This window comes from Neomonachus schauinslandi, chromosome 14 (genome assembly GCF_002201575.2).
Source record: "Neomonachus schauinslandi chromosome 14, ASM220157v2, whole genome shotgun sequence".
Classification (NCBI taxonomy): Eukaryota; Metazoa; Chordata; class Mammalia; order Carnivora; family Phocidae; genus Neomonachus; species Neomonachus schauinslandi.
In genome coordinates, this window is record NC_058416.1 from 92,248,242 (window position 1) to 92,261,881 (window position 13,640).

General features: G+C 43.1%; 1 protein-coding gene and 1 non-coding gene across 2 annotated transcripts; one reads left to right on the forward strand and one right to left on the reverse strand.

Annotated features, from left to right (window-relative positions):
* Nucleotides 1–3,309: 3,309 nt before the first annotated feature.
* LOC123323169 (zinc finger protein 140) lies at nt 3,310–13,411 on the forward strand. The gene is made up of 3 exons (XM_044920999.1): nt 3,310–3,560; nt 4,140–4,235; nt 11,542–13,411. Exons 1-3 carry the CDS (start codon nt 3,395–3,397, stop codon nt 12,705–12,707), a joined length of 1,428 nt encoding a protein of 475 aa, XP_044776934.1. The 5' UTR covers nt 3,310–3,394; the 3' UTR covers nt 12,708–13,411.
* On the reverse strand, nt 4,535–4,670 carry LOC123326683. Its single transcript, XR_006541253.1, has one exon. It is a non-coding gene; the product is annotated as a small nucleolar RNA SNORA70 (small nucleolar RNA).
* Nucleotides 13,412–13,640: the final 229 nt, after the last annotated feature.

The following is a 13,640-nucleotide window of genomic DNA, read 5'->3' on the forward strand; positions in this document are numbered from 1 at the left end:
TCGTCCGGAGGCCGCGGTGGGTCCTGGGAAGTGTAGTCGTCTGAGGCTCGCGGCCTGGTCAGGGGTCCGGCCCCAGAGGCTCTGGCAGGCGGGGTTTGCCCGAGGCTGGCGGCGGGGTCCCCGGACGCAGAGCCGAAAGTCTGGCTTGCGTTGGGCCCGAGGTACGTAACGCGGCCCTCCCTGCCCGCGCCGGGCTCCCCGCCGGGTGGCCCGGACCGAGGGCTCCGTCTGGAGCTCGAGACCGCCTCGGCCACTCGGCCAGACGCGCGGAGGAAGCGCGCCGTCCTGTGACCCGGCTAAGGGGGGAAGGGGTGGCGGGGGTGCGGGTCAGGTCCAGGCTTCCCGCAGCGCACGCCGTGGCTGGGGGGCGGAGGGGACCCGCTGGCCCGCGCGCTCAGGGCTTCGTTCTCTCCGCGCCAGCTCTGCCGTGTCCCTCGGCCCCGTTGTCCCCGGCCCCCGCCGTGAGCCATGCCTCAGGTAAGCTGCCCTTTCCCCTTCTTTCTGGATGCATATCCAGGCGGTGCGGCCGGAGGCTTGCTTTCTCCGGAAACCTCCCGCCGCTCGCACGGACGGGGACGCGAGAGGGTGCACGCGAAGCCGAGATGGCACGGGCGGGTTCTAACCCGGCACGCGAGTTTTAGGGTAAGAAGGGGGAGCCAGCGATGACCGTGTTTCCTCCTTTTCCCAGTGTTAGAACTGCTTTACTCTGTTCCTCGAGCCAGCTGCCCCTTTATTCACCATATTCTTATTAGGTGTCTACTTTCAGCACCTGGGTCAGTGTGATTCCCGGATCAGCAGTATCAGCATCACCGGAGAACCTCCTGGAAGTGTCTGTTCATGAGCTCCAGGCCAGACCTTCTGAACCAGAAACTCTGGATGTGCGGCTCAAGGCTGTATTTCAACAGTCACTTCCAAGTGATTCTAACCATGACCCATCCGGAGTCTCGGGGATGCAGCAGGAGCAGAACAAAGTCGCTGGCAGTTATGCTTCACAGACGTGGGGGATGAGAAGGCCAACCATTCTGCTTTAGTCCCCCTGTTTTTAGTTCCACTTCTCTACTTTGTGTCATATTTTTCTCCAAATCCAGATGCTCCCCAAGTTTTGCTGGGGAGCGCAGTTTCCATCTGTGCTGCAGAGTCCACTGTTTAGGAAGTAGCTTTTTTTTTTTTTTTAAATTTTATTTATTTGTTTGACAGAGAGACACAGCGAGAGAGGGAACACAAGCAGGGGGAGTGGGAGAGGGAGAAGCAGGCTTCCCGCGGAGCAGGGAGCCCGATGCGGGGCTCGATCCCAGGACCCTGGGATCATGACCTGAGCCGAAGGCAGATGCTTAATGACTGAGCCACCCAGGTGCCTCAGGAAGTAGCTTTATTAGTCGATAATCTTTTAACACTTAAAACAATTTTTATTAATTATTAATTTTTTTTTTTTTTTTTTTTAGATTTTATTTATTTATTTGAGAGAGAGAGAATGAGAGAGAGAGAGCACACGAGAGGGGGGAGGGTCAGAGGGAGAAGCAGACTCCCCACTGAGCAGGGAGCCCGATGCGGGACTCGATCCCGGGACTCCAAGATCATGACCTGAGCTGAAGGCAGTCGCTTAACCAACTGAGCCACCCAGGCGCCCCTAATTATTAATTTTTTTGTGAGAGGGAGGGAGGAGGGGCAGAGGGAGAATCTTTTTTTTTTTTTTTTTTTAAGATTTTTTTGGGGGGGGGGGAGATGGGGGGGGGGGAGACTCAGAGGGGGAGAGAATCCTGAAGCAGAGTCCCCACTGAGCACAGAATCCAGGGGTCCATCCCAGGACTTCAAGATCATGACCTGAGCTGAAATCAAGAGTCAGCTGCCCCAACGGCTGAGCTACCCAGGCGCCCCTAAAACAGTTTTTTTTTTTTTAACTGTAAAATATAACTGCCATACATCTGGGGCTCTTACTAGTTTGGTACCTTTTAAAATTTCTGTTCATGCTTAACGGTTATGTGGATTATTTAAGTCGGGCAAAACCAGGGTGCAAAGCAGGGGCTTATTGTTACTGAGGGGAAAAGCTTTCATTTCCATCCTGGGAGGTGTTACATTTCTTCCTTGGGTAGTCTTTAACACTTGATTGCTCATCCTCCTTGTTATGTGACATTGCTTAAAGTACCCCTCAGTTTCATAGCTATTTCTTCTGGAATGGGGACAACTGTGATGCACTTGAGTGCATGCCCCTTTTCAAGGATGCTGCTGCTGTCTGCTATAGCCAGTTGTTACTGATGTAGTTTTTGAATGTAGGTGGGGTCCACAGCTGACTGCGAGACATCTTTGGTACAAAAAGGTGATTTTATTAAAGCCCGGGACAGGACCCATGGGCAGAAAGAGCTGCTGCATCAAGGCTGTGAGGGGTGACTGATTATATACATGGGAGTTGGGGGAAGTAAGGAAAAGGGAGGTTTTCAAAAGAACTTTCGCGGGGTGCCTGGGTGCCTCAGTCGGCTGGGCATCTGCCTTCGGCTTGGGTCATAGTCCCGGGGTCCTGGGTTCGAGCCCTACATCGAGCATGCTTCTCCCTCTCCTTTTGCGCTCTGCCTACTTGTGTTCTGTCTCTCTCCCCGTCAAATAAATAAATAAAATCTTAAAAAAAAAATAGTAATTGACCTCACAGATCTTTAAAAAAAAACAACTTTCGAATGCCTAAGAGGACCTACAAGATACTGGAGGCATTGCCATTGTCAAGTTAAGGTGGTTTTTTCCTCTAGCAAGGCATCACTGTTGAGACAATTGGGAGTTTCCTTCCAGAAGTTAGGTTATTGATAAGAATGCTTTTCTCCTGTAAATCACTAAGACATTTGTAAATTGAGGGAGACTCATGTCTTGTAGGACTTTAATCTCTATAAATAAACCATTTGTTTTTCCTTCCCTTAGCTTTAGAGCGTCCAGGAGTGCTTGAGGAATGTTACACGTAACCCACCTGGCGGTTGGGGGTGGGGCTTGCCGGCGTGTCAGCTTGTGCTTTGTCCTCAGCTTGCCTTCTGTTCCCTCATCAGTTACCAGGAAGAAATTTTGCCAAATCATATTAAAATAGGGCTGCCATTAAGGAAAATACACATTGCCTGTTAAATACAAAGGGATTGTCTTCACTATTCATTAAGTGTTGTAAGATTCTAAGAACTTTTACAACAAAAAGCCAGAAATCCAAGTTGTTCACATGTATAATCCTTTATCTTTCACAAAATTATAAATGATCTCAGGACAAATTGAGTTTATTTTTTCTGCTTTTCTCCAATTATACAATAAAACAAAACAGCTAGGCTCTTACTGATTACTCAGAATTCTGAAAACTCCCATTGCTACTGCTTATATACACTGCTCTCCACAGTGGGACTCATTTCACTTGTTGATCAGGGCCTTCGGGAGCATGGGTGTTGGTTCTGCAGATATCTGTATGTCGTTTCAGGGGTCAGTGACATTCAGAGATGTGGCCATTGACTTCTCCCAGGAGGAGTGGGAATGGCTCCAGCCTGCTCAGAGGGATTTGTACAGACATGTAATGTTGGAGAACTATGGCCACTTGGTCTCACTGGGTAAGCGTATTCCTTCTTTTCCTCTCAGTCAGAATTTGAACTTTGGGATGGCTTTGTGAATCTTGGTTTTCTGACAATATTCCCAAGGGAGGTATGTTAGTTTTCTTTTTGTTTTTTACTTTTTTTTTTTTAACAATTTTTATTTGTAAGTAATTTATACACCCAACGTGGGGCTCCAACTTACAACCCGAGATGCATGCTCTACTGGCTGAGCTAGCCAGGCACCCTTGTTTTTTACTTTTCAAGATGGATTATAACCTCCTAATCCTTAGACATCTCTCATATTTACATCTGGCATTTCTTTTTTTTTTTTTTTAATTTTATTTATTTATTTGACAGAGAGACAGCGAGAGAGGGAACACAAGCAGGGGGAGTGGGAGAGGGAGAAGCAGGCTTCCCGCAGAGCAGGGAGCCCGATGCGGGGCTCTATCCCAGGACCCTGGGATCATGACCTGAGCTGAAGGCAGACACTCAATGACTGAGCCACCCAGGCGCCCCTACATCTGGCATTTCTTTTAATGGCCCCTCTTGTAGGGACTTAAGGACTGATATTGAATTTATTTCATTTTCTGCAAGCAGGTCTTAACATTTCTAAGCCATATGTGGTTTCCTTATTGGAGCAAGGGAGAGAGCCCTGGCTGGAGAAAGGAGATGTGAGAAGAGATCTGTTTTCAGGTGAGTAAGTTAATAAGAACCCAACTAATTAATGAGAAAGCAATACTTTTTTATATGTTGGTTGTAAAGTTTTCCCTTAAAGATACCAGAGATAAGGAATCTATGTAGTCTTGCCCATAGCTCCATAAGGAACCACTTCACATCCACTTAGCAGTCTGGCTTCAATTCTCGTCTTATCCTTTCCCCACTTTCTCACAGACAGATGTGTTCTGCCTGAGGTTTTCCAAGGCCACCCCACATGCCTGTTTGGAGCCAAATTGGGGATAGCATGAGGTCAGACATGAATGTCCACCAGAAAGGGCTGTGTCCAAGGTCCTGTAAGGCAACCCGTATAAGCAACAGGCTGCATACACTACTGAGGAGGCTGCTGTTTGCCACCGTTGCCCATCAGACCCTCCATAGGGGAGACAGCACAGTTGGCTTCATGGGCTGCAGTCCAGTACTTTTGTAGAAAGGTGAGATAGCACACAGAAATAATGCATAAAACATAAATGTGCAGCTTAACAAATATTGAAAGGTACCGATGTAACCACCACTCAGGTCAGTAAGCAGAACACTGCCAGGTCCCTGCGAGCTCTCTGTGTGATCCCCCCTTCCCCCACCCAAAGGCAATCTTCTCTTTACTTTAATGGGAGTAACTTACCCCATTGGTTACTTGACAAACTTTGTCAACTGTTTGTGTTTCTAATCACTGTAGTTTAGGTGTGTATGTTTGTGAACTTTATAAAGAGGGGTTCATAATTTATATATTGTGATTTGCTTCTCAAAATTACTTTTAAGATTTATGCATTTTGCATATTACTCTAGTAGTTTGTTTCATTGTACAAGTCAGTACTCCCCAATTTATCTCTTCTATTATTGAGGGCTTCTTGGGTTGTTCACATTTTAGGGCTGTTGCAAGCAATGTTACTATTGTCCCTGCATCCTGGTACAGACTGGCCAGATTTCCTGTGGTATATATCTAGGACTGGAGTTGCTGGGTCAGAGGACAATGTACCTCTTTCTTATTAGATAATGCCAAAATGTTTTCCAGAGTGCTTTTACTGACTTACATTCTCACAAACACCGTAAGTGGGTTCTCCTCGCTCCCCATACTTACTAATGCCCAGTACAGTTAGGCACCATAATATTGACCTAACAGAAGAGTGTGCACTGGGAGCTTGCTGTGGTTTAAAATTGCATTTCTCTGATTACTGATGAGATTGAGCACCTTTCTGTATGTTTATTGGACATTTAGATATTCTCATTTGTGAAGTGCCTCTTGAAGGTTTTTGCTCATTTATGTATTGGATTCTCTTTTTCTTATTGATTGGTAGATGTTATATATTTCAGATACAAATTCTTTGCTAATTATTTTCACTGCAAATATTTTCTCCCACATGCGGCATACTTTTCCCCTTAATGACCTCTTTTGATGAATGGAAATTCTTCATTTTAGTGTGGTCAGATTTACCAGTCTTTCCCTTTATAGTTGACCTGTTTAAGAAATTGTTCCCTACCGGGTGCCTGGGTGGCTCAGTTGTTAAGCGTCTTCCTTCGGCTCAGGTCATGATCCCAGGGTCCTGGGATCGAGCCCCCCATCGGGCTCCCTGCTCAACGGGAAGCCTGCTTCTCCCTCTCCCTCTACTGTTCCCCCTGCTTGTGTTCCTGCTCTCGCTATCTCTGTCAAATAAATAAATAAAATCTTAAAAAAAAAAAAAATTGTTCCCTACCATGAGGTCATAATGAAGGCATTTTCCTATATTTTCTCTTTAAAAAGCCCAGTCATTTTGCCATTCACATTTAGATCCATTGTCCACTTTTAATTGATTTTTGTGTGTTGTGTGTTACTGGACAGTTTTGATTTCTTCTTTGAGGAGATCCAGTTATCATGGTACTACATACTGACATGTCTGTCCTATCCTTGTTACAATGTCATAAGTTTGTCATAACTTAAATGTCCATATTTGTGTATATTGCTGAGTTCTCTATTCTTTATTGATTGTTTGCTTTCCTATCCTTGCATACATTTATACAGCCTTAGTTATGGACTTAATGGATAACATTTTACTGTATTTACTTCACCCCACCCCCCCTTTTTTTTGCTGAATAATTTAAAAGTAAAGTACAGACATCTCAACATTTCACTGAACAGTACTTCATCATGTGTAAATTATAGGGACATTTTCTACATGATCAAAATAGCATTTTTCATACCGAAATAACAGTTTTGCCAGTTTTGTTTCCGTTTTCACAGTTTCTAGTATGGTATATAAGGTCAGATCTATGCATGCACAACTCAGGGATGAGCTCAGGATTTCATACACAACTTTATGGGAGCACTTTTCTTGAGCTCCGTCTGCTACCCTTTGTGGCTCTCAGGGCCTCTCTTTCAGGTCTTCTGGGTAGAAAGGCAGACCTTTAGTTTCCCCTCTGCTCTGTATTTCCTGCAACTGTGTCTGCCTCTGTAGCCAAGCAACAAGGAGACAGAGAGGAAAAGAAGAAAATGGGTATTATTCCTAGGCTGTAGGGAACATAGATTTTTCTTTTCTTTTTTAAGATTTTATTTATTTGAGAGAGCAGGCAGGAGCTGGGGGAGGGGCAGAGGTAGGGGGAGAAGGGAGCCTGATGTGGGACTCGATCCCAGGATCCCGAGATCACAACCCGAACCAAAGGCAGACGCTTAACCAACTGAGCCACCCAGGTGTCCCAAGATGAGCAACTTTGAAGGGGAGGAGAAGATTATATCCATTTGTGACTTACTGACTTTTGGATCTTTGTGGGATGCTTGACTGTATCAATTCATTAGGCAATTGAGTATCATACTCTGGAGCTTAACAAAGAGATCACTGTGCTTCTCAAATTTTAGTCATTTGGAGAGGTTTTTCTTTTTTCTTTTTTTTTTTAGATTTATTTATTTTAGAGAGTGTGCACATAAATGGGGAGGGGTAGAGGGAGAGGGAGAGAAATCCTCAAGCAGATTCCCCACTGAGCGTAGAGCCTGATGCAGGGCTCAGTCCCAGGACCCAGAGATCATGACTGAGCTGAAACCAAGAGCTGGCTGCTTACTGACAAGCCACCCAGGTGCCCCTAAAGATTTTTTTTTTTTTTAAGATTTTATTTATTTTATTTGACAGAGAAAGACACAGCGAGAGAGGGAACACAAGCAGGAGGGAGTGGGAGAGGGAGAAGCAGACTCCCTGCTGAGCAGGGAGCCCGATGCGGGACTCGATCCAGGGACTCCAGGATCATGACCTGAGCCGAAGGCAGTCGCTTAACCAACTGAGCCACCCAGGCGCCCCCCTAAAGATTTTTTTTATAAGTAATCTCTACACCCAATGTGCAGCTCAAACTAACAATCCTGAGATCATGAGTTGCACGCTCCACCGACTGAGCCAGCCAGGCAACGCATACTGTTGAATTTATTCTTAAGCAACTTTCCCTAGTTTCTTATAGATTATATTGCTTTTCTATAGGAATGCTAATGAATTTGTGTATTTATATCTCTCAGTCTTTATTGTAGTAATAAAAATATCCTAAACCTTTCTAGATTGATCTTCCCTGCAAATACAGTAATGATTTTTTTTAAATTGATAAACTTTTTAAAAGCAGTTTTTGGTTCACAGCAAAATTGAGTGGGAAGTACAAAGAGTTCCTATATACCCCAAGCCCCACCACAACCTCTCCCACTGTGGGGAGGGGTAGAGGGAGAGGGAACGCCCACACCACAATCCCACATCATAATATATTTGTCACAATTGATGAACCTAGATTGACACATTTACATTAGGTTTTGCTTTTTGTGTTCTGTGTACATTCTGTGGGGTTTTGGCAAATATATAATGAATGACATGTATCCACCATTATTGTATCATACAGAATAGTTTTACTATCCTAAAAATCCTTCATGTTCTGCCTGTTCATCTGCCTCTCCCCTCTTACCCCTGGCAACCACTGATCTTTTTATTGTCTCCCTTGTTTTGCCTGTTCCAGAATGTTATATAGTTGGAATCATACAGTAGTTAGCCTTTTCAGATTGGTTTCTTTCACTTAATATTGTGCATTTAAGGTTCCTTTATATCTTTCAGTGGGTCAACAGCTTTTTTTTTTTAAATAGAAACTTTTTTTTTCTTAAGATTTTATTTATCGAGAGCACAAGCAGGGGGAGCAGCAGAGGGAGAGGGAGAAGCAGGCTCTGCACTGAGCAGGGAGCCCAATGCGGGACTCGATCCCAGGACCCTGGGATCATGACCTGAGTGGAAAGCAGATGCTTAACCGACTGAGCCACCTATGCGCCCAACAGCTGTTTCTTTTTAGTGCTAAATAATATTCTATTGTCTGGATGAACTACAGTTTACTTTTGCATTCTCCTACTGGAGGGTATCTTGGTTGCTTCCAAGTTTTGGCAATTATAAAGAAAGCTGCTATAAACATCCATATGCAGGCTTTTGTGTGAACGTAAGTTTTGAATTAATTTGGGTAAATACCAAAGAGTGCAATTGTTGAATTGTGTGGTAAGAAGATGTTTAGTTAGGAAACATCCAAACTGGGTGCCTGGGTGGCTGTTGGTTAAGCATCTGCCTTCCGCTCAGGTCATGATCCTAGGGTCCTGGGATTGAGTCCTGCATCGGGCTCCCTGCTCTGCTGGGACTCTGCTTCTCCTTCTGCCCCTCCCCCACTTGTTCTCTCTTACTCTCTCTCAAGTAAATAAATAAATAAAATCTTTAAAAGAAACCGCCAAGGGCACGCCTGGGTGGCTCAGTCAGTTAAGCGTCTGCCTTTGGCTCGGGTCATGATCCCAGGGTCCTGGGATCGAGTCCCGCGTCGGGCTCCCTGCTCTGCGGGGAGCCTGCTTCTCCCTCTGCCTCTGTCTCTCTCTCTGTCTCTCATGAATAAATAAATAAAATCTTAAAAAAAAAAAAATAAAAGAAACCGCCAAATTATTTTCCAAAGTGGTTCTACTATTCTAAATTCCCACCAGCAATGAATGATAATAGTTCCTATTTCTCCGCATCCTTGCCAGCATTTGATGTTGTTAGTGGATTGAATTTTGGCTATTCTAATAAGCGTGTAGTGGTATTTCATTTTAATTTAGAATTCTCTCATGACATGTGATATTGAATATCGTTCCATATTCTTGCCATCTGTATATCTTCTTTGGTGACGTTTCTGTTTGGGTCTTTTGCCCATTTTTAAATTGTATTGTTCATTTTCTTAGTGTTGAGTTTTAGGAGTTCATTGTATATTTTGGATATCAGGTCTTAACAGATATGTCTTTTGCACATATTTTCTCCCAGTTTATGGCCTGTCTTCTCATTCTCTGGATGTTGGCTTTTGCAGAGCAGAGGTTTTTTATTTTAACAAGTCCAGTTTATCAATTACTTTCCTGGATCATGACTTTGGTTGTTGTATCTAAAAAGTCATTGCCATACCTAAGGTCATCTAGGTTCCCCCTAAGTTATCTTCTAGGAATTTTATAGTTTTCTGTTTTATGTTTAGGTCTATGATCCATTTTGAGTTAATTTTAGTCAAGAGTGTAAGGTCTGTGTCTAAATTCATTTTTACGCATATGGATGCATAGTTGTTCTAGGACCATTTGTTGAAAAGATGTCTTTGCTCCTTTGTGTTGTCTTTGTTCCTTTGTCAAAGATCAGTTCAGTATAATTATGCAACTCTATTTCTGAGCCCTCTACTCTGTGCCATTGATCTACTTGTCTCGTCTTTCACCAGTACCGCACTGTCCTCATTACTGTAAGTTTATAGTGAGTCTTGAAGTCAGGTAGTGTCAGTCCTCTGGCTTTGTTCTTTTCCTTCAATATCCTGGTATTCTAGGTCTTTTGCTTCTTTTTTTTTTTTTTTAAAGATTTTATTTATTTATTCATGAGAGACAGAGAGACAGAGAGAGAAGCAGGCTCCCCGCCGAGCAGGGAGCCCGATGCGGGGCTCGATCCCAGGACCCTGGGATCATGATCTGAGCCGAAGGCAGACGCTTAACGACTGAGCCACCCAGGTGCCCCTCAAAATGTGTTTTAAAGAAAAATGAATTTTTTAGTGTTATTTGGAAATAACTTTAAACTTCCAGAAAACTTTCAAGAATAGTACAAGAATACCTATAAGCCCTTTATTCAAATTCACCTATTGCTAATATTTTGCCCCATTCATTTTATCATTTGGTATATGATTTTTTTCTGAAAGATCAGAGAATAAATTGGATACATCATGGCCTTTTACCCCCACGTATTCCTAAGAATTAGGATATGAGTGAATATATTTCTTAAAAAGTCTTCATATTATTATACTGTTTTGTTCCCCCCCCAAATGATAAAGTACCTTCCTAAAATGTAGCCTGGAGAAAATCAGGGCCTCTGTTTGACTGTTAAAAGCATCTAATAGGGTGCCTGGGTGGCTCAGTTGATTAAGCGTACAACTCTTGGTTTTGGCTCAGGTCATGATCTCAGGGTTGTGAGATTAAGCCCTGCGTCAGGCTCCACACTCAGCAGTGAGTTTGCTTCAGATTTTCTCCCTCACCCTTTGCCACTCCCACTTGTGCACTCTCGCTCTCTAATAAATACACCTGGGGGGAAAAAAAAAGCATGTTATACCAAAGTTGAGCTTCAGTTATCAATTTGGAAAGTAGAGTTAGAGTGAGGATCATAGACAGTCATTTTCATGGATACCTTTTACTTATTTATTTAAAATAAGTCACTGTCAGGTGTTCCAAAGGCATTAAGCGAACAGAGTCTGAGGTCTTTGTGGGACCTGAGGAACATTTGTAGTTTATTAGCAGCATTATGAAATTGTCTTTTTCAAGTCCTTTTTGCCTTGGATAAAGTTTAAGTAGAGCTGAGAAAGACGAAAATGCATCCTTCCCAAGTATTTATCTTCCTGACCGTTTTTTTTTTTTTTTTTAAGATTTTATTTATTTATTTGTCAGAGAGAGAGAGTAAGAATGAGTGAGCATAAGCAGGGGGGAAGGTCAGAGGGAGAAGCAGGCTCCCCAATGAGCATGGAGCCCGACATGGGGCTTGATCCCAGGACCCTGGGATCATGACCTGAGCTGAAGGCAGACGCTTAACTGACTGAGTCACCCAGGAATCCCCTGTCCTGTTTCTTCCCTCACCTTCAGTTACTTCTATTTAGTCTTCCCTTTTTACCTACATCCCTCTTCTGAATTTCTGGGCATACTGCTCAGATTTCAGTCTATACGAGAACTATGAAAGCCATGTAGTGTTGAGTTTGTTTGTTTTATCTCTCATTGAAAAAGCGAGGAGTGGCTTTACTTTACTCAATACAGGGAGGAAAAAAAAATTTGCTTTGTTTTTTTTATTTTCAGAATCAAATGGTGACATCAAAGAGTTTTCTCCAAAAAATGTCACATATGAAGATGGCTCATCCCAGTATTTGGTAGTGGAAAGAATTCTAAACCAAGACCCTGAATATTCCAGTTTTAAAGGAGGCTGGAAATGCGAGGAAGATACTCAGATGCAAGGAAATCAGGGAGGTATCAGGCAAGTGACAGTCTCTCATCAAGGAGCCCTGTCTCAGCATATGAGCATCAATACTGTGGAGAGGCCCTATGGATGTCATGAATGTGGAAAAACTTTCAGTCGGCGCTTTTCCCTTGTGTTACACCAGAGAACTCATACTGGAGAGAAACCATACGTATGTAAGGAATGTGGCAAAACCTTTAGCCAGATCTCAAACCTTGTGAAACATCAGATGATACATACTGGAAAGAAACCCCATGAGTGTAAGGACTGTAATAAAACATTCAGTTACCTCTCATTCCTTATTGAACACCAGAGAACACATACTGGGGAGAAACCTTATGAATGTACTGAATGTGGAAAGGCCTTTAGCCGTGCCTCAAACCTCACGCGCCATCAGAGAATTCACATAGGAAAGAAACAGTATATTTGTAGGAAATGTGGGAAAGCCTTTAGCAGTGGCTCAGAACTTATTCGCCACCAGATTACACATACTGGAGAGAAACCTTATGAATGCATTGAATGTGGGAAGGCATTTCGCCGTTCTTCACACCTTACTCGGCATCAGAGCATCCATACTACCAAAACCCCCTACGAATGTAATGAATGTAGGAAAGCCTTCCGTTGCCACTCATTCCTTATTAAACACCAGAGAATTCATGCTGGAGAAAAGCTCTATGAGTGTGATGAATGTGGTAAGGTTTTCACATGGCATGCATCCCTTATGCAACATATGAAAATTCATACTGGAGAAAAGCCCTATGCATGTACTGAATGTGATAAAACCTTTAGTCGGAGCTTTTCCCTCATTCTACATCAGATAACTCACACTGGGGAGAAACCCTATGTATGCAAGGTGTGCAATAAGTCCTTCAGCTGGAGCTCAAACCTTGCCAAACATCAGAGAACACACACCCTAGAGAACCCCTATCAATATGAAAATTCGTTTAGTTATCACTCATTCCTTACTGAGCACAAAGGAATTCGCACTACAGAGAAAACCTAACAACGTATGGATTAAAAAACAAAACAAAACAGTTAATGCCTTACTTTGGACTCCTGGAAAGAAGCCTTAAGTGAGTATGTTGAATGTGAAGAAGGTGGGTCATACTTGATTCAATATCCGGAAAATAATAACCCAGGAATATGACGGGAAGCCATTAGTAGCCGCACATTCTTTTTGTTACAACAGAAGATGAAATCAGTACTGAGAAGACTTCATCTGGTAGGATTCCCTCACTCGACCTTTGTAAATTCCTACCAGGGAAGGACACGCGGCCGATAAACGTGAGAAAGCTTTTATTTAGAAATTGGCCCCCATTCTGCATCTGTCAGCTCAAACCGGACAGTGTGTGGGCAAGAGTGCACATTTTCCTGGACATCAGAAAATTCATAATGAAACAAAGTCATGCAAATGCCGTGACTTGGCAATGTCCTTGTGTACCATGCAATATTTATTAAGTTTGAAAATACTCTTCTAAAGAGAAAAAGCAACCCTATAAATGAACTGAATAGAGGGTTTTCTGCTTTATTTCAGAACTGCAGAATTATACTGGGGAGAAAACTACTATTGTAAGGAGTGTGGCAAAATCTTTAAAAGAGTTCTGAGAAGTCCTACTGGAGGGAATTTGTGGGCGTTTTTTTTTTGGGGGGGGGGTTATTTTTGTTTTAAAGCAAACTCAGAAAAGAAAGCTACGAATAAATGTTTTTAGTTAATCTGGTACTTGCAGAGTTTTTTCCACAGCATGTGTCGTTCTGAAAATGCAAATACCACAGTACTGACATCAGCAGTGAAGACTAGTGTGCGTCTGTAGAAACATACATGGTTACAGAAACATTTTTAGTATCTTAATGGCTTTAACTTTGAGATAGAGTATAGATTTAAGGTTATGCTAACTCATGTTTATCCTTGAATATGACTAGACCTGTCTTGGCCTGA

What these genes read in the sequence shown, in the direction of transcription:
- LOC123323169 (XM_044920999.1), top strand. Translation starts at nt 3,395, where the DNA reads ATGGGTGTTGGTTCTGCAGATATCTGTATGTCGTTTCAGGGGTCAGTG. An exon ending in TGGCCACTTGGTCTCACTGG is followed by an intron (nt 3,561 to 4,139) that starts GTAAGCGTATTC and finishes TTCTGCAAGCAG; the next exon opens with GTCTTAACATTTCTAAGCCA. An exon ending in GAGAAGAGATCTGTTTTCAG is followed by an intron (nt 4,236 to 11,541) that starts GTGAGTAAGTTA and finishes TGTTTTTTTTAT; the next exon opens with TTTCAGAATCAAATGGTGAC.